Genomic DNA, 21,495 nt, shown 5'->3' on the forward strand with positions numbered 1-21,495 from the left:
TAGACTGTTGGTACCTAATTGTAGTATGTCAATATCTTTGTACACAGTTATACAATAAATAATATCTTATCTTATCTTATCTTAAAACCCTCCCGCGTCCACCTAGTTGGCAATCATGCTCCGTGGACATAAAAGGCGCCTTTCTCGCAGCATGCCGTAAGTGCCGACCAGATTTTCGATTCACAATGAAACTTAGGTGTGCGTACAATGAAACAAGTCTTTCGCTTGTAGATATTTCAGCAATCTTATAACGATTCCATATTTCGGAAACCTTTTAAATAACAAATTTCAGCCTACCACTATTTTCTCCTTTCTTTTCTCATTAATTGTTTGAAAGGATGTATGTATTAATGTAACTTATTTATTACAACGTTTCAATGTTTATTAAGGATGTTTCATGGTAGACTATATATATTACATCTGTTTCACTGTAAACAAACCGCCATACTAAAATTGACAGTGAATGTCAATTTACTAGTAACTTTTGTTTACATAGCAAGTTCTATTGAATGACACTTTATTGTTGGAATGAAATTTATTTTACCATAAAAATTAAGCTGTGCATACAGCTAAATTTTTTCATAGACGGTAAATATGGTAGAAATTTCACAAGTCTCAAGACTATTTAATCCATTTTCTGTGGTGTTGTCGTATACTGATTTTTAAAAACTACTTTTAGTCTAGCGCTGCAGACTTTCTTTGGTCTTACTCTAAAATCATAAATATTAACAAGTGCGGCCCGCGTCTACTTTGTTAACTACTATGTGGCCCTTGGCTGCTAAAAGGTTGCCGACCGCTGGCTTAGACCAATAAACAGGCAATTCATTAATTTTCTCATTTCCACCCCCCCCCCCCCCCCCCCTTTCACCCTCTTTAGGGATGACTTCCGACATAAAAACTATCCTATGTTCTTCCCTGGGACTCAAACTATATCTATGCCAAATTTCAACTATACGGTTCAGCGGTTTAAGCGTCAAGAGGTAACACACAGACAGACAGACAGACACACTTTCGCATTTATAATATTAAGTATGGATTTTTACGAGAAATCCGCTAGCATAATTTCAATGTACCTAATTATAGTTTTGTTTCAGTCACGAAAGCCCAATGCGGCCCGCTAAAATGCGCAGAGGGGTGTAGACCCACGCAGGAAGGCCTGGCCTGCTATTGTCAGGACGGGTATCAGCACGTCAATGGGAAATGCGAAGGTATGTTGGTTTAAATCCGCTAGGAAAACTATTTAATTAAAACAAAATTTAAACAAAAAATGGTAAAATTCACCGCTTCCGCCAAGGCTCGAACCTGCGACCTTTCGGAACACTGATCCGATCTTCTCCGCTCCGCTTGAAAACAGCTACGGAAGCTTACCAGAAGCGTGCGAATCTTTCCATTCCTCCCTTATTGTTTACAAGCCTTAGGGAGGCGCATACCGTAAGAGTTATCTATCTTAACCACACCGGATTAATAAGTAATTTCTATCAAGTGGATACGTCTGCAAACTATTATACTACTGATACATAGGTATGTACCCTAAGTTGACTATAACACCTACGCTCCGCTCGGTGGATTATATTCACACGTTAACACTAACGCAGTTTTTGTCTTGCAGATTTAGACGAGTGTCAACAAGAAGCGACGTGTCCACAATGGTGCCGCAACACACCCGGCTCTTATACCTGCCTGTGTGCACCCGGGTACAAGCTGTCTGGTGGCTCATGTATTGCTGTTAACGGTAAATATCTCACATTAGACGAGTGCCACCAGGAGACGTGTCCAGTGTCCACAATGGTGCCGCAATACACCCGGCTCTTATACCTGCCTGTGTGCACCCGGGTACAAGCTGTCTGGCGGCTCTTGTATTGCTGTTAACGGTAAATATCTCACATTAGACGAGTGCCACCAGGAGACGTGTCCAGTGTCCACAATGGTGCCGCAATACACCCGGCTCTTATACCTGCCTGTGTGCACCCGGGTACAAGCTGTCTGGCGGCTCTTGTGTTGCTGTTAACGGTAAATATCTCACATTAGACGAGTGCCACCAGGAGACGTGGCCAGTGTCCACAATGGTGCCGCAATACACCCGGCTCTTATACCTGCCTGTGTGCACCCGGGTACAAGCTGTCTGGCGGCTCTTGTATTGCTGTTAACGGTAAATATCTCACATTAGACGAGTGCCACCAGGAGACGTGGCCAGTGTCCACAATGGTGCCGCAACACACCCGGCTCTTATACCTGCCTGTGTGCACCCGGGTACAAGCTGTCTGGCGGCTCTTGTATTGCTGTTAACGGTAAACATCTCACATTGGACGAGTGCCACCAGGAGACGTGGCCAGTGTCCACAATGGTGCCGCAATACACCCGGCTCTTATACCTGCCTGTGTGCACCCGGGTACAAGCTGTCTGGCGGCTCATGTATTGCTGTTAACGGTAAATATCTCACATTAGACGAGTGCCATCAGGTGACCTGGCCAGTGTCCACTGTCCTGGATAGTTTTTATGACAAAAATCATCCCTGAAGAGAGTGCAAAGGGGGGTGGAATTGAAAGAGTTAATGAATTGTCTAATAATTGATGAGCTATGCGCAAATGTTTCAGAGCCACCGGACGAGCCAGCGTCTTTGCTGGTGATCACTCAGAAGGGTATATCTCGTGTCTGGCCCGACGGGCACGCGCCGCCCAAGAAGGACAACCTCACGCTTACGGCGCTGCAAGTCAAAGCTATGGATTTCGATTATTCTAACAGGTAGATAGTTCTTTTTGTCATATAATAGGTAGCATACGAGTACGAGTAGACGAACTAGCATCTGAGTATACCTATCTCGTGTCTGGCCCCACGGGCACGCTCCGCCAAAATGGTATTACAATTTTGAAAATACATATATAAGAAATAGATTTGTCCGTAGTGATCATAATAGTACATTACGATACAAGTGCGAAAAATAAGAAATTCGAAACGAGTGGCACTAAACCGAAAAGAGTGTTTTAGAATAGAATAGAATAGAAATCATTTATTTCGAACAAAAGTCCATAATATAATGTGTGTTTTAAATCGACACGAGTTGCGAATTACCCACTCGCACATATATCGTACAACGATTTAAGCCGTATCCAGACGAGCTGGGCAAATCGACCGATTTGATCAGGAAAATAATTGGCGCCAATCTCATCTAAAGATAAAGATAAAGATAAAAGATAAAAAACAGTTTATTGCCACAACTAGAAATCTTACATTCTTACAACTAGAAATCTTACAATTAGAATAAACACCTTAAACATAGTAGGTAGGAACTAACATTAATTTAAATTTCATATTGTTATAGGCAATGGGTACCAGTCTCAGCCCATGCTAGATATGTGGCATGCATATATCCAGCGCTGATTTTCAGCCTGGCCCCTTCTATATATATATATATATAGATATACGTATAACATATATATATATATATATTTATTTCTTTCCGGTCGGTCTGTTTCACTACGGCTAACTAAGAATAGGTTGCAAGATGTGTGCGACTGTATACAATATATATAAATTGTTTGTGTGTGAGTGTACGTGTATGTAATTAATTAAACTTTGATTTAGATTATTGATTTTATTATTGATTTTATTTGATTTCCTATGTATCTATCTAGCGTCCACACGTACACAATTTCATCGCCAATTTGCATTCCATACATACTAACTTCGAAAATTGGTATTTTTGTGTCCGCACCTGCTGATTTGATCGGGAATCCAATTGGCGTTTGCGTCCGCACGGCCTGATTCAATCGGACAATTTCATCAGATTGGCGAAAAATTGTCTCGTCTGGACTCCACTTTACAGAACATATGGCCCTTTAAATTTCGACAAAGCTACATAATGTGCTAATTGTCGCACTAGTGCGGTAAAGTACATGTGTACTGTAAAAACTTGTTACCGAATCATTTCTCATATTTTTCAGGTCTTTCTGCTACGTCCATCACAACCTCAGTCGCTCTGGCATCATGTGCATGTCGGTCGATGACTTTTCAAAGAAATGGCAACGCGACCCGCCCACATTGTTCCCATCTGTTGACTGTAAGTGGCCTACTACTGGAGACTTTCTCCAACATATCTATAATATTTGTCTATCCTCATTATAAGGCAAATACAAACATTGTAAATAGTTAATATAGATTATAGTTATAGTTAATATAGATTATAGTTATAGTTAATATAGATTTTAAGTAAACGAATATTGTACGCCTGACAGGCAAATTATAGTGAGTCCACTAAAATGCATATTATGTAATCCACCTTTCTGTAACACCTATAATTATGCTATATAGATGGTCAAGCAGATCTTGTCAGTAGGAAAAGGCGGCAAATTTGAAAAATGTAGACTCGGAAGAGATATCGTCCCATAGAAAATTTGAATTTCGCGCCTTTTTCTACTGACAAGGTTTGCTTGACCATCTATAAATGATTATCTTATCTTATTTATGGCTAAAAAGGGACTTCATCGCGTAAAATTAATATAAATTAGGAGGCCTGTTGTTATCTTTATTAAAGTGAAACTTTTATTCTATCGCCCCAATTTTTTTGGGCTGTCTTTAGCATGTCGCGTTACAGCATTAGTAAAATTCTACTTTATTCCTAGTACTTAAGAGTTCATAGTCTTTAAAATAAGCATACGACTTTTTGTTTTCGAACATCACGGATCCAATACTTAATTCATTAAGGCTGATATTTGCTTACACAATTATTTTTTTAAATTGTAAATCTGTTACAGATTTTGTTATCTTTTGCGGTGTAATGAATAATATAATTTTCACCTCAGCAGCTCGAACAAGGGTACTTTGCTGCTTATAAACAGTGAGCAAAATCGCATTTTGCTCACTGAGTGAGACAAAATGAGCAAAATCGCATTTTGCTCACTGTTTTTAAGTAGCAAAGTACCCTTGTTCGAGCTGATGAGGTGAAAATTTAATTGTTGGTATATCTTAAGAAAACATGTGTGAATAGAGGTAAGTGATGAAGAAGGAATAAATTTTTCGGGTTCTCTAATATGTTCTCACTGCTGAGGTGAAAAATGTTGTGTACTACACGAGATCAAAGTTATTTACATCTCGTGCGCTTTTGAGTCCCTTACTACGCTCAATATTATAGAATCTTTCGCTTGCACGGGACTCAAAATAAGCACTCGAAGAAATATCAAACTTTGATCTCTTGTTGTACAAATAACTATATATAGTATAACTTGTTCTAGCGGTAAGCTTCATGGCGCTGGACTGGGTGTCGGGCGCGTGGTACCTGGTGGACGGCGCGGCGGGCGCCATGTTCGTGTGCTCGCGCGACCTGGCGCACTGCCGCCTGCTGCAGGACTCCTTGGCTAAACTCCGGGGGCTAGCCATCGACCCCACACCGCCCCAACAGAACGATAACCAGCCCCATGGGTCAGTACCAATATATCTGAGTTTTCGATCTATCAAAAGCTTTTGACTCTGTAAACACGAGGAATAAAAAGAAAATCAATCCGTAGTGGATAATGAATGGTGCCCTAACCTTGTCCCAGTTTACCTTTTGGATAGAACACACCGCGAGTAGTTATAATGGCAACCAACCAGCTGGTTAAACTATAGCTTTTGGAGTGCCTCAAGGGTCCATTCTTGGCCCATTGCTGTTCTTAGTATTTCTGATGTTTAATGGTGGTTGGTGTAAACAAGGCACTACCATGTTGGTGTCATTCATTACAAGACCGCTTGCTCAAATCCCAATACCACCCTCGCAGAATACTACTGCTGAAACTAGTCTCTTACAAAAAAACTAATATTGAAAATCGACTATTCCATTCCAGTTTCATATTCTGGTCTGTATGGGGCGGTTCGCCGGCGCGCGTGGTCCGGACGGAGCTCTGGGGCGGAGCGCCCACGGACCTGGCGTCATCTCGCCTGGTGTACCCCACGGCGCTGACGCTGGACTTGACTAATAAGTGGCTCTACTGGGTCGACGCTTATATGGACAGCGTGGAAAGGAGTGACTACTATGGAGGGAATAGAGTCACTGTATTCAGGGCGTACGAGGTTAGTGTATACAAAGAGTATAGATTTTATAGAAAGTTACTGTAATGATAAATTATGTAGCCACAGTTAATTCACCGCCATCGCCATCTTTTGACAGAAGATTAAAACTGTTCGAACGCTATTTGACTTTGATCCTTATTCTTTCACTGATATGTGTTAATTTGTAATTATATTGAAATTAACACCATCTAGGCGAGAATAGCCCAAAGGTATGGTGCGCCATCTTTCGAAAAGATTGCACCATACCTTTGGGCTATTCTCGATTTCTCGCCTAGATGGCGTTAATTTGGATATGATTACAAATTAACACATATCAGTGAAAGAATAAGGATCAAAGTCAAATGGCGTTCGAACAGTTTAAATCTTCTGTCAAAAGATGGCGGTGAATTAACTGTGGCTACATAATTGACCATGACAGTAACTCTCTATAAAATCTATACTCTTTGGTGTATATAACTGTGTACTGATAGTGATAACTATATTTCAATTACCTTCATTCTATAAGATGCAACCAAAAACATTAAAATGAGGAGGAATCCGAAGAAAATATTTAGCATTTTTGCTGCTGGGCAAAGGCCTCTCCCATTGATCTTCACTATATTTAGCATATATCTAAAAATTAGTTACCTATAACATTCTACTACTCAGTGTACTTAGGAATACTTTTTTATATTAAAAAAACAATAAATTAAGTACTTATAAATTATCTATTACGAATGCGAATTATTATTTAATCTTCTTTTGTTTCAGTCTGAACGAGTATCCCTTATTTCAAACTTCGAAGCCTCCCTCTACTTACCCCAATGGAACAACCAGAGCGTGCTGATGACGTCACGCTACGCACGCGCACACGCACGCACGCCCACGCACACACAGAAGATCATACCTGTGTCCGCACGGGTCACGGCTGCGTTGGTGTTCCATAGGCAGAGGCAGCCAGTCGGTGAGCTATTGTACACTTTATTATCACGATATTAAGGTCCATATTGGTCCCGCCGTGTTAGTGAGTTCGTGTTGCATAGGGGAAGCCATCAGACGGTAAGCTATTATAGCTCTTATTACGCAGAGGAACAGATCCATTACATTGTGTAAGAACCAGGGCGTGCTAATGACGTCAAGATACGCACGCACGCACACACAGAAGATAATATAGATTGTCAATAAAGAGAAAATTTATTAAATCGTTAATTCTTCTATAACACATGCAGATAAAACGAGATATCCATTATTTGTGATCTAATTCTTAATAGCAAAATACACATATTTTAATGTCGACGACAATAAAATTAATCATTGTTGTTTATATATGTACTTAAATTATTTTATACTCACAGAAGTTTTAATTCTAACTAGATAATACGGTTTCCCAGCCTAGTCGGTAGTGACTCTGCCTACGAAGCGGGATGGGTTCGAATCCCGGGTAGGCCATTTATATGTGTGTTTATCACGAATATCCACTGACTAATTATAATTTGTGGTGGCCCATGAGGGGAAACTATTCTCGCAATGCCAAATTTATGATGATATTTTAAGTCACTAGCGTGACATGTTTCGGAGAGCTTATGTGTCTATTTTCAAGCATTAACAGTTATGTAAGTGCTGGAAAATGGAGACCTAGGCTCTCCGAAACATGTCGCGCTAGTGACTTAACACGTTCACTGTCCGTGCCCCGTATATGGGTCACAGCAAGCCTCTATTACAAAGCCTAAGGTTAACAATTCATATTGGGCCAGTGAACATGTTAAAATAAGTAAGTACAACCGTATTATTAGTTTAAGTTATGATGGCGGACCACATATTTCTACCTTGGAGGATACAACTAAACGGAGTAGCCATTAACAGGCTTTCCCCTCTGTCGAAAGGCGGCCAACGGTCATACACAATGTATGGACTGACGTTTATCTGACATGGCTATTTTTACGTTACGCATACATTTGACGTTCCCCTCCCCCGCAAAAATCGGCAGACTGTTTTGTACAGAAAATTACAGACATGGCGTCTCCGTTTGATTATATCCTCCAAGATTTCTACCATATAACTATGCTATCGAAAAGTCGACTCTATTATCTTAATAACTAGATTCGAATTCTACCAACTCGTTTTACTTTATGATGGTCATGGTGGCCCATGAGGGGAAACTATTTATCACGCAATGTCAATGTAAGGGGAAGGCCGTCCGCAAAGCCCTGCACGAAGTAAGCGCGCGGGTCGGGTCGAGGTTGACGGACGGTCGCGCTACATGGCGACACGCTGGCGATTTGCAGCAGTGCTGCCAGTCCGGCGAGCGACTGCATCTCGCCTAGTCGGGAACCTGGAACAGTGGCCATTGTATTGTGTCGACATTTTTAGTATGTGGACAAGTCGTAACAAGAAAAAATACTTAACTCTTAAATGTCGATTTTACATTAAATAATACTTCAACTATAAATCGTTACCTCGAACAATTTTCTAAATATCTCGTTCCTTAAGATTATTTTACAAACTTAAGACTTAAATTTATTAATTCATTAATTTATAATTTTAGTCCATACGTACCTATACACCCTCTTTGTCCTTCTCCAAACGGCAGGTACACATATTTTCCCATTTTCGACTCATTCTCAGGCAAGAATCTCTCCGGATTAAACTCTTCAGGGTTCTCATGGTACTGCTCATCCATTTGCAAAGCTTGCGCCGGTATAAATATCTCCACACCCGGATCTATAGTCACCCCTGTACCGGGAATCGTGTACCGCTTCGTACAGACCCGGTACAGAACCCCTCCGGCCGGGAACTTCCTCATTGCCTCTTTAAAAGCCCTAGCCAGCTTAGGCATTCGCGACACAGAATCATAGCACAGTTTACCGTCATACTTCGGTAAAACTTCGTCTATTTCTTCCTGTATCTCTTTTTGAAGTTGCGGATAAAACGCTAGCTCGTGTAAAGTGTAACTCATCGCTGAAGACGAAGTTTCAAAGCCGGCCCCGAAAAATAAAGCTACATTTGCCACGAATAGCTTAAAATCCATCTCCATCTCGACGTCCATCGGCGAATTGTCAGGATTTACTTTCTCGAGTGATTTCCCGCGCATTTTCCCATTCTTTTCCAACTCTAGCAGCAAATCTATGTAGTCGTTCCGCCCGGAAGGCTTGTTGTTTCTCTGTTCTAAAATAGCAGACACAAGTTTATTCAGCGTGAGAAGAATTTCCCTATCCGACACGTATATGTATCTACGAAGTTCAGGAAAAAGCTCATACATTGCCTGTTTGAGCCGTTCTATAGCCGTTTTAGTAAATATCAGCTTCCCCAGCTTCTTGAATATGGAATTCTCTGTGTTCATCGAGTTTACGTCGACGCCGAAACCGCAAGCGCCTATGAAATCTATCGTGAATCGAGCCATGAGATCAACGGCGTTAAAACTACCTTTTTTCTGCGCTACAGTCTTAACCACCTTCTGTAGGTCCTCTGCACACTGTATTATCAAAGGAAACATAGCTTTTAACTTGGCTAAAGTGTACGCTGACGATGTATGCTGTCGCAATAGCTTCCAAGTGTCACCGTCTCCATGAAACACATTTAACATCAGAGATTCTTGCTCAGGGTTCCTTCCTGCCCCTCTGTTATAGAACGACCAGAAATCAGAGCACATAACTCGTTTAACAATCTCAGGGTCTCTGATTATAAGAGCGGGCGTTCTACCACGATAGTACCCAATGATTTTCTCTTTCGCATATTTCTTGTAGAGTTCACAAGTGACTTCTGTAACGCTTTTCATTGTTAATACGCAGCGCAAATGATTGCCGAATATTGGTATCGGTGTGTCATGTTTCACCCCCCTTTTTGCCCAATAGTCGTGGTTTTTGCTGAAATATAAATATAGCAGAATAAGAATTAAAGGTGCGATAAGTAGAAACATCTTGATGGTAGGACGAAACTAACAATACTATGAATAAAACTGAATGTTTTGAAGCCTTATCTCGTCACGACTGGGTTTCAGGGCTCCGTATTCTCAAAAAAACCTTCCAAGTGCGAGTGCGGGCTCGCGCACGATGGGTTCCGTACCGTTACGCAAAAAAACGGGAAAAATCACGATTGTTGTATGTATGGGAGCCTAACGAGCTATTCTGTCTTTAGTATTTGTTGTTATAGCGGCAATACTGTGAAAATTTCAACTATCTTGGTTTATGAGATACCTACAGCCTGGTGACAGACAGACATACATACCGACGGACAGTGGCGTCTTAGTAATAGGGTCCCGTTTTTACCCTTTGGGTACCTACGGAACCCTAAAAAAAGGAAAAGACATGATAATATCCATCAAAAGTCAGGTCACGATTTTTTAACGATGGGTTTGTATACATCGTGATTATAAAGGCTATAAAAGTTATAACTATTTAGGTGCCTTTTCTAGAAGTTATGTTTTATATATGGCACGTATTCTACATCAATATAGCAATTAATGATAATTTTATGTTATTTTAACATTCGTTAACAGAATCGTATAAGCACAGACCATAATTTTTTACTTTATTAGTTTATTGCCATGTGATAAAACTAATCTAAGGGCTCATTTAGACGGCGCGTGAACTCGTGTACAATTTTAGTTACATTGCGGACCATTGAGGTTACACCAATTCAGCTGACCTATCAAATAACGCAATGTAATGTAACTCGCACCGTCTAAATGAGCCCTTAACCTATTTTACTCACTCCAATCTATAATTACTTGTAGAAACGAGCTAGATTGCCAGGATTAAAAAAAGACCCCAATATAATAAAGACGTATATTTCGCAGTATCGCACCCGTGCGCGGTCCACAACGGCGGTTGCACGCACATATGCGTGACCGCGTGGCGGGGAACGACACCGCGCGCGCACTGCCTGTGTCGTCACGGGTACAAGGCGGTCCACACTCACCCGCACCAGCCGCCCGTCTGTCACAGTAAGTGTAACTTATAAAACATTCCCTTCAACTCATACATGACATCTCGCAACTCGTCTCGGTATCAATATTAGCACGAGCGGTTAAACAACAACTTTGTCCCATTGTAAAACAAACAACATTTTTTCAGGAGTTGACGTAGACCAGTACCTGCTAGTGGCGCGGGGCTCGCCGCCCATAGTGCAGGCCATAGTCCCGCAGCACCCGCAGTGGGAGGCCGCCGCGCCCGCCGCCGCCGCGAGGCCCACGGCCGCCGACGTGCACCTGGCGGCGGAATACATGTACTTCTCTGATGTGCACAGGTATGTAGGCTCAAAAATTATTCACATTATATGTAGGCTAAATACTTGCTAGTAGCGCGGGGCTCCCCGCCCATAGTGCAGGCCATAGTGCCTCAGCACCCGCAGTGGGAGGCCGCCGCGCCCGCCGCCGCCGCGAGGCCCACGGCCGCCGACGTGCACCTGGCTGCAGAGTACATGTACTTCTCTGATGTGCACAGGTATGTAGGCTCAAAAATTATTCACATTATATGTAGGCTAAATACTTGCTAGTAGCGCGGGGCTCGCCGCCCATAGTGCAGGCCATAGTGCCGCAGCACCCGCAGTGGGAGGCCGCCGCGCCCGCCGCCGCCGCGAGGCCCACGGCCGCCGACGTGCACCTGGCTGCAGAGTGCATGTACTTCTCTGATGTGCACAGGTATGTAGGCTCAACAATTATTGACATTATATCATCCTATTTAGATGGATCATGGCCTTGGTGGCCTAGCGGTAAGAGCGTGCGACTTGCAACCCGGAGGTCGCGGGTTCAAACCCAAGCTCGTACCGATGAGTTTTTCGGAATCATTTCATATTTACCAGGCGCTTTTCGGTGGAGGAAAACATCGTGAGGAAACCGGACTAATCCCAATAAGGCCTAGTTTATCCTCTGGGTTGGAAGGTCAGATGGCAGTAGCTTCCGTAAAAGCTAGTGCCTTCGCCAATTCTTGGGATTAGTTGTCAAGCGGACCCTTAGGCTCCCATGTGCCGTGGCAAAATGCCGGGACAACGCGAGGATGATAATAAAAATATGATCCTATCGTAATGGTTAGAAATAAAGGAAAATTAGAAAATTTCACTATCTCTGGCGAGATATGAATGAATGAATAACATTTATTTCAGGACAAGTCCCATAGTATGTTAGTAACAAGATGAATACTTAAAATTAGTGTTAGTGCACAACATAAATAAAAATTTAACACAAATAAAAACTTAAAAACCTATAACCTACCTACGTGGAGCGCGAGACATGGAGCTGCGTCCATCGACACATCAGCGCGGAGTCCCAGCGGTCCGCGAACTTGTGACTCTGGATCACTAGCCCACCGCGCTGCCAACTAAGCTACCAAGTCCCGCCCGAGATTTTTTTTCCTTTATTTCAGAGCATCATGGTATCGTTTGCAAACATTTCTGGTCTATGCAAAGATTTTTTTTTCCTATTACCCTTCTGTTTTGTAGATACGAGATTGTAAGGCAGAAACTAGATGGCACCGGTCGAGAAGTGTTCATAGAAGAAGACGTTGACAACTGCGAAGGGCTCGCCGTCGATTGGATGGGTAAGTTGCTCACCGGTTGTTGTAAAAAGTCTTCAACAAAAAGTAATACTTTTTACCTGGCCCATTATGCAAAAAAGCGGCCAAGTGCGAGTCGGACTCGCCCATGAAGGGTTCCGTATTTAGGCGATTTATGACGTATTAAAAAAAAACTACTTACTAGATCTCGTTCAAACCAATTTTCGGTGGAAGTTTACATGGTAATGTACATCATATATTTTTTTTAGTTTTATCATTCTCTTATTTTAGAAGTTACAGGGGGGGGGACACACATTTTACCACTTTGGAAGTGTCTCTCGCGCAAACTATTCAGTTTAGAAAAAAATGATATTAGAAACCTCAATATCATTTTTGAAGACCTATCCATAGATACCCCACACGTATGGGTTTGATGAAAAAAAAAATTTGAGTTTCAGTTCGAAGTATGGGGAACCCCAAAAATTTATTGTTTTTTTTCTATTTTTGTCTGAAAATCTTAATGCGGTTCACAGAATACATCTATTTACCAAGTTTCAACAGTATAGTTCTTATAGTTTCGGAGAAAAGTGGCTGTGACATACGGACGGACAGACAGACGGACAGACGGACAGACAGACAGACAGACATGACGAATCTATAAGGGTTCCGTTTTTTGCCATTTGGCTACGGAACCCTAAAAACGGCAAAAAAATCACCTTTGTTGTATAGGAATGGAAGCCCGACTTAAATATTTATTTTATTGTGTTTTTAGTTGTTGTTGTTATAGCGGCAACAGAAATACATCATCTGTGAAATTTTCAACTGTTTAGCTATCATGGTTCATGAGTTACAGCCTGGTGACAGACAGATGGACAGACAGACGGACAGCGAAGTCTTAGTAATAGGGTCCCGTTTTTACCCTTTGGGTACGGAACCCTATAAAGAGTAGGCTTTTTTACGAATAAACTTAATTCTGCTTTAATTTTCTCTCTCGTCTGTACAAGTAGGTATACATAGTAGGTAGGTATATTCAATTATTCATTATGTAAAAAAACTGACAATCACAATAGAATTCCTAAAAATGTACTTGTGTAATTCTAAGTAAAATTGTGTATTGTGAGATAAATAAATCATATCAAATCATATATCATCATATTATAATTGAATTAACTAATAACCCCACAGGTAAAAATCTATACTGGACGGACGACGCACTTGGTCAAATATCTGTGGCGCGGCTATCGGCGCCGAAGCAACGTAAGGTGCTCATCAGGGAGCCACACTATCACCCCAGGAGCATTGTCTTAGATCCGCGAAAAGGGTAAGTATTCTTACAACCATATATGTAAGTGAAAACCTAGCTTTGTATCGTGCTGAAAAGTTATTTACAGTACATATGGGGCTACTTTTCCGCACTAGTGCGTAAAATAGCACTTTTCGTGCGTATGTCCAAACTTTAAAGTGCCATATGTACTGTAAAACGTTGTTCGATACACGTGCGAATAGGTAATTCGCAACTCGTGTCGATTTAATTTATCGCCACTCGTTTCGAATTTCCTCTTTTTCGCACTTGTATTGAAAATAACTATTTTATTTGCCAAGACGAGTAAGTTATCGTTTTGGCGCGAATTTCTTGGATATCCGCCGTTTTCACAAAGCTGCGTCTGTTTTTGCTCGAAAAACCGTACCTATCCCTAATTGGGTATTTTACTCTACTTAAAATAAATTATTTCAAACTGCACGAAGTAAAACACCAGATAATTATTAGAAAAACATAAATAATAGTTATTTTTTAACAAAACTTATATTTAATAAATCGGATTGAAATATAAAAACTAGGTGAGTTGACCGTGACGTCACTACACATGTTTTCATATAAATTCCATATTAGCAAATCGTTTTGATAGTTCTAAAAAGAAGCTGATTTTACTAGTAGGAAAGTATAGCCAATTATGATGACTAAGTAAGGGCCAAAAGATGGATGGTCCTTAATTAGAGTCTTCCTGTCATTGAGTGGAATTTTTCATGTCATACAACCTTTGTCGACAGTGTTATGTATTGGTCCGTATGGGCCAGCTCGTCGACCCCTAAAGGCAGTATAGAGACTGCCGCCATGGACGGATCCGGGCGGCGCGTACTAGTCTCAGAAGAACTCCACTGGCCGAATGGACTGGTTGTACAGTCGGACGAGCAGATCCTCTATTGGTAAGTATAATAACGTCACACGGTGCACACCATTGAAAACATGGCACAAAACATTTTCATCGCGTTGCAATGTTCTATGAGGCTCCATTGTCGGCGCGCCTCGCTTAAGGTTCCGCCACACAGGCGCGTTTTCCGGGCGGGACGTGAGCGTTTTATATGTAAATGCGGCGCGCCCCGCCCGGAAAACGCGCTTGTGTGACGGAACCTTTATACGCGCGCAACACGACGTTTCGCCGCTTATTTTTACGAATGCATTGACAATATTTCAACACCACGCAAGTTACGCAACATGAAAAACGTTAAACATTGAAGATTTCATTTATATACATTAATTATGCTTTTTAAGCTCAAATAAAACTATTAATTGCTGGTTGGCCGGTGGAAGTATTTTACAGATGGCACCAGCATAGATTGCCTTGTTAAACCCTAGAGTTGTGTCAATTTCTTGTTTTTTTTAGGGTTCCGTACCCAAAGGGTAAAAACGGGACCCTATTACTAAGACTCCGCTGTCCGTCCGTCCGTCTGTCACCAGGCTGTATCTCACGAACCGTGATAGCTAGACAGTTGAAATTTTCACAGATGATGTATTTCTGTTGCCGCTATAACAACAAATACTAAAAACAGAATAAAATATAAAGATTTAAGTGGCGCTCCCATACAACAAACGTGATTTTTGACCGAAGTTAAGCAACGTCGGGCGGGGTCAGTACTTGGATGGGTGACCGTTTTTTGCTTGTTTTTCTCTATTTTTTGTTGATGGTGCGGAACCCTCCGTGCGCGAGTCCGACTCGCACTTGGCCGGTTTTTTAAATATTAATTATGCCCTGGATGCCAGCCCTTTAAGCCAAATATCATAGAACAAAACGTGCGAAAGGGGCAAGCTATGATGGCGCCATCTATGCAAACCTTTGGCAGTTGCCAAGCCCATTATAAAATGAAATGGCTAATGAATGTTTCGTCCTCAGGTGTGACACGTTCCTGAACAAGATCGAGAGGCTGGACCTGGCCACCAACAAGCGCGCGACTATCATCTCGGCCCCCAGCGTAGACTTGCAGAAGCCGTATGGCCTGGCTTTGATCGACGGTAGGTGGCCGGCATGGGGTCCCGTTGCTTCCCATAAAGTTTTAAGTTATAATTAGTGATGTACCGACTATTGATTTGACCGACTAGCCGACTAATCGGCGCTCGGATGGCCGATTAGTCGGCCAGATCATTAGTTTGGTCTAAGTTCGGTTCAAATGCACTAAAAACAATCGTTGCGCTATTTATCATATATATAGTAACGCTAAAAAATTAAATAAAAAAATCCTAAGGTTATATTTTATACGCCGACTGCACAATCGGACTAAAAAAGCGACCACAAGGTCAATAATTTAGAACAAAAGTTTTCGTAAGCACCCTAAATAAAAATTTGGGTAAAATAGGTAAAAAGCATATTTGCCCTGTTTTTCTGTCACTTATAAAGTGCCGACTAATCGGCTATTTTTGCCGACTAGTCGCCGACTAATCGCCGACTACAAATGAGGCCGGATAGTCGGCTTTCCCAACTAGTCGGTACATCCCTAGTTATAATGTATTGTTTGTCATATTATCATCATACATCGGGGTTTTCGGCGCGGGAATGATTTCGTGTATTTATAACTTTGTTTATTGTAAAATAACTACCAAACTATGAATTAAACGTAGGTAGTAAGGTCCAAATGTGCTTAGAAATGTTAAATTATTATCGTTTTTTGCAGTTTTTACCTGTTATTTGGCTAGTGTAAAACATTCCCGCACCGAAAACCCCGATGTATGATTATCATTAGTCATAAAACTGAAACCTCTAACTTTCAGGATTTTCGTCAGGTTATCCTATAGATGGGTTCGGTTAGGTTTGTTTTATGGCAATCCTGAAAAGTGACGCGTTTCTGGACCAAATAAATTATGGCTAACGAAAATGCGGGCAAACAATACATTATGACTTAAAACTATTTGGGAAACAATAGAGACCCGGTAGGCATACGTAATGTTGGTTAGGACTCGAGTCCTGTGAGCCCTCTGCTTTAAGACTCGACTCAGTCTTTTGATTAAGTTGAAACTCAATTTCTTTTCAACTTTATAAACAAACGAGTATTTTGTAGAGTCTTAAGTCCTTTTCGAAGAACTCATTTAATTACATATGTAAAAATCAAAATGTATTGGATTCAGAGTCGAATCATGAAATCCCTTTCTAACTTATGTGTCTATCCCTTTCAGCTATTTAGGGTTGTCAAAATTCAAGCCATTATCTTATCTATGGTCCTGCACGCAAAGGGACGTCAAGTTGTGTCAACCCTAATAATTGCTCGGAGCAATGCTGAGCCGAACGGAGCAGAGTTTGCCCGAAGTTAGGAGTGTCTCTCCACCGCCATTACTCCATTTTTAGTGTACCGCACAAAGCTTTGTTCACGTAACAGTTATGGGATCACTTCGGTCTTGCAAATCAGTTAAATGCGTTTTTCTCAGAGACCGTTTGACGTAGATACCTAAAATTTGGAAGAGTTGTAGCAATTACCACCACTAATATTGTAAATGAGTCAAAACCGCTTTTATTTATTTACAGGCGATATAATATGGAGTGAGCACGGCACCGGTAGCATCAGGCGCTTGGGCGCCGACGGGCAGCCGAGCCCCGGCGCCAACGGCACCATCCTGCGGCGCCTGCCCCCGCCCCTGTACGACATACGACGCGTCGCCGCCGCAGACAGATTAGGTTTGTCACAGTTTTGTCATTTACAGGCGATATAATATGGAGTGAGCACGGCACCGGTAACATCAGGCGCTTGGGCGCCGACGGGGAGCCGAGCCCCGGCGCCAATGGCACCATCCTGCGGCGCCTGCCCCCGCCCCTGTACGACATACGACGCGTCGCCGCCGCAGACAGATTAGGTTTGTCACAGTTTTGTCATTTACAGGCGATATAATATGGAGTGAGCACGGCACCGGTAACATCAGGCGCTTGGGCGCCGACGGGGAGCCGAGCCCCGGCGCCAATGGCACCATCCTGCGGCGCCTGCCCCCGCCCCTGTACGACATACGACGCGTCGCCGCCGCAGACAGATTAGGTTTGTCACAGTTTTGTCATTTACAGGCGATATAATATGGAGTGAGCACGGCACCGGTAACATCAGGCGCTTGGGCGCCGACGGGGAGCCGAGCCCCGGCGCCAATGGCACCATCCTGCGGCGCCTGCCCCCGCCGCTGTACGACATACGACGCGTCGCCGCTGCAGACAGATTAGGTTTGTCACAGTTTTGTCATTTGTTTATTCGGTGAAGGAAAAGCGCTGGTGGCCTAGCGGTAAGTGTAAGGCCTGAGTGGACGCTCGCTCGGCGGGGCGTGCAGCGTGGCTGTGGGCTCACGCGTGATGTGAGCAGCGTGCACTAAGGCCGCTCCTATACGTGCGCATTTGTTTAACATGCACGCCGCACGCCCCGCCCCGCTGCACGCCCAACTCGAGCGTCCACTCAGCCCTTACACTAAGAGCGTGCGACCTGCAATCCGGAGGTCGCGGGTTCGAACCCCGGCTCGTACCAATGAGTTTTTCGGAACTTATGTACGAAATATCATTTGATATTTACCAGTCGCTTTTCGGTGAAGGAAAACATCGTGAGGAAACCGGACTAATCCCAATACGGGCCTAGTTTACCCTCCGGGTTGGAAGGTCAGATGGCAGTCGCTTTCGTTAAAACTAGTGCCCACGCCAATTACTGGGATTTGTTGCTAAGCGGACCCCGGGCTCCCATGAGCCGTGGCAAAAATGCTGGGACAACGCGAGGAAGATGATGATGACAGTTTTGTCATTCATTCATTGATCATCAAAATCCTACAATGTCCTGTACTTGTGTTTTGTCCATCCGTAAAATGTTCGTCGAGGTTGTTTTTAAAAGAGTTCACCGAAGGTGCACTGATTACGGATTCGGGCAAACTGTTCCACATTTTCACTACGCGGTTAGGCAGAAAGTGTCGTCTTGGGTTGTTAATTGCTACTATGTGTCTGTGTCAGTTTTAGTGACTGTCCTCTCAGTCTGTCATTCATATTCCGAGTGAAATAATATATGGTGTTAAAATAGGTATAACGTTTTCTTTTAGTTCTCAAAAGCACCGCCTACAATCTTTTCTGTTTTGCCTTAAGGTCGGTAGAGAATGCCTCATAGCATTAAGAGTTCGCCTTTTGTACATTAAGTTGTTCTATTGCGCAATAAAGTTTAAATAAATAAACGTTTGCGAACGATGCTATTAAGATGCGAATTACTTTCCTCGTATTCGAAATGAAAAGTAGAGTGTTTAACTCGGGTGAAAGGCACCATTTCAGCCTCGGACTGTTGGCGCTCTCGCTGCGTTCGGGCGTCAAATTACCTCGGCAGAATGCCTTTCATCCCTTGGTTAACAATATAATATTGCACAACAGGTCGCAACACGTGCTCGGACACGAACGGCGGCTGCGCGGAGCTGTGCCTGGCCGCGCCGGGCGGGCACTCGTGCGCGTGCGCGGCGGGGCGCGCGCCGGTCGCAGCCCGCCCCGCGCTCTGCGCGCCCGCCGCCGCGCCCCGGCCCGCGCCGGTCTGCGCCGAGGGCAAGTTCCACTGCGGCCGCGGGTATGTATGCGGGCACACCATGACACCACACATGTTGACTTGGGACTAATGCGCATTGTTCGCACCTGGCTGTTGTAACTCCGCACTTAAACACTGCACTATACGATTAACTTTCCTATCACTAAGCACTGTTACTTTTACTATTTCTATACTTCACTTCACTGTATCACTGTCACTTTATTTTTGGTTACTTATTTGACATTAGAAACTGTTTGACTCCACTGTTTTAGGATAACACTGTTAGCTAGTTTGCATTTTAAAAAGAGACATCTAGCAATCAATTTAATAACGAATTTTAAATCTTTACAAGCATCATTGTTCGTTTTCTCAATTACAGTTATCAACGAGGTCTATTTACAGTCCTACTACTAGCATGAGGTACGTTTTCGAGCGCCACTCCATACATCTTGCACGACTTCAAGTATGGACTCGCTAGGGAACGCATCTTATGCTAGACAGTGACATATGGAGACGTATTTAGAGTATTAAATTGTACACCGGGACTTAATCGCGTATCTAAGTTTTAAGATTTACCTCCGACGTTTCGAGGACGGCGTTGTCCCCGTGGTCTCGGAGAAGACTGGCTTAAGTTGACATCAGCATCTTCGAACCGCGCGAGTTTTTCGAACTACCCGCACTTGGTCTTGTTTATCAGCTTGAACGTTTTGCGTACTAGAAATGAAACTTAGATACGCAATTAAGTCCCGGTATACAATTTAATAATGTGTAATAATCGTGAAAGTTTAAATCAGTGGTATTTAGAGTATTTAGGGTTCTCAAGGGTCAACAATGCTTAAATGGCTCCCGTGATGTTGCTAACGTCCATGGGTGACGATGACCGCTACCCATCGGGCGGCTCGTCTGCCGGTTTACTGACTATCGGGGTCCCGTTGTTTCCCATAAAGTTTTAAATCATAATGTATTGTTTGTCATATTATCATTAGTCATAAAACTGAAACCGTTGACATTTCAAGATTTTCATTAGATTATCCTATAGATAGGTTAGGTTAGTTTTGTTTTATGGCAATCCTGAAAAGTGACGCGTTTCGGAACCAAATCAATTATGACTAACGAAAATGCGGGCAAACAATACATTATGGCTATCACATGAAAAAATAAAAAATTAGCACAAACTATCTGCATTCTAATCATTTATGTATTGCAGACGGTGTGTCGACGAGCTGTACGTGTGCGACGGCGACGCAGACTGTCCCGACGGATCTGATGAAGACAGCTCACCTACTGGACCTTGTGGTAATTACGACACTCATATTATTTTACATACAATTGTATCGCCATCATGTACCACTAATGTCAAAAAGACGTACCTACCTAGGGCAACACGTATTGCAACCCTATGCGGTAGGTACAGGACATTACGGCCCAAAGAATCTGTAATTTCCTGGATTCAACGGGCATTAGTAGTGAACTTTAAACGGCTGTCAAAATAGATCACTGCTTGGTCGACGTGGCACTCAAAGGCCCACAACACCCCAATAATAATCAACATCATATCAGCCTTAGTGCCTTCCCCAAAACAAGTCGCGATTTGAAAATTATCATGCTCTTTATTGATTTCGTTAAAAAACTCCGAACGTAGTTCGTTTCATGTACCTAATTGAATTATATATAATATAAATTTATAATAGTATTCAATATTATTTGTCCGCGTCGTCCACAACGTGTCCTGCACTGCATGCTGTCCCGCACACTCCGCTGGCTCCACAGAAAACCAGCGCCCTTGGCCACGCTAGTCGTGCCAGCTGCATTGCTGAGTGGAGACCATTTCGGCTTCACGTCTCTATTTCCACTGCTTTGTTTATCTTTGCCTTGTATTTGCAATTGTGTTATTTGTATTGACGTGTGGTCTGAATAAATGTTTTCTATTCTATTCTATTCTAATTTTAGTTAAAAGTCGTTCTTAAGCTAAAATGTGGTCTCAAGAACTATTTCTGACTTGATTTTTTTATTGTTACAGCAAACCGGACATGTACTGATAGTCAGAACTTCAAATGCGACTCCAACCGCTGCATACCGAAGACTTGGATCTGCGATGGACAAAGAGGTAAAAAGAACATATTCGTAAAGGATTAGGCAGAATATTATACATATAAATAAATAGAAATACAGATTCATTGAAATAAATGACCGTATCTATTTT

General features: G+C 42.6%; 2 protein-coding genes across 2 annotated transcripts in view; one reads left to right on the forward strand and one right to left on the reverse strand.

Annotated features, from left to right (window-relative positions):
* LOC134658214 (prolow-density lipoprotein receptor-related protein 1-like) overlaps positions 1-21,495 on the forward strand; it is a 197,808-nt gene that overhangs the window by 31,303 nt on the left and 145,010 nt on the right. Inside the window, 20 exon segments of the mRNA XM_063513823.1 lie at positions 1,095-1,208; positions 1,610-1,833; positions 1,890-2,010; positions 2,595-2,742; positions 3,942-4,057; positions 5,229-5,415; positions 5,817-6,042; positions 6,793-6,985; positions 10,817-10,963; positions 11,094-11,265; positions 12,457-12,554; positions 13,695-13,830; positions 14,559-14,714; positions 15,680-15,798; positions 17,300-17,449; positions 17,652-17,763; positions 17,868-17,977; positions 19,148-19,334; positions 20,500-20,588; positions 21,313-21,399. Of these exon segments, the coding sequence (XP_063369893.1) occupies positions 1,095-1,208; positions 1,610-1,833; positions 1,890-2,010; positions 2,595-2,742; positions 3,942-4,057; positions 5,229-5,415; positions 5,817-6,042; positions 6,793-6,985; positions 10,817-10,963; positions 11,094-11,265; positions 12,457-12,554; positions 13,695-13,830; positions 14,559-14,714; positions 15,680-15,798; positions 17,300-17,449; positions 17,652-17,763; positions 17,868-17,977; positions 19,148-19,334; positions 20,500-20,588; positions 21,313-21,399 (2,892 nt within the window).
* LOC134657941 (cytochrome P450 6B5-like) lies at positions 8,161-9,961 on the reverse strand. The gene is made up of 2 exons (XM_063513540.1): positions 8,578-9,961; positions 8,161-8,353 (listed from the first exon to the last, which is right to left on the reverse strand). The coding sequence occupies exons 1-2, from the start codon at positions 9,935-9,937 to the stop codon at positions 8,181-8,183; spliced, it is 1,533 nt and encodes a 510-aa protein (XP_063369610.1). The 5' UTR covers positions 9,938-9,961; the 3' UTR covers positions 8,161-8,180.

This window comes from Cydia amplana, chromosome 21, assembly GCF_948474715.1.
Source record: "Cydia amplana chromosome 21, ilCydAmpl1.1, whole genome shotgun sequence".
In the NCBI taxonomy this organism is placed as follows: domain Eukaryota; kingdom Metazoa; phylum Arthropoda; class Insecta; order Lepidoptera; family Tortricidae; genus Cydia; species Cydia amplana.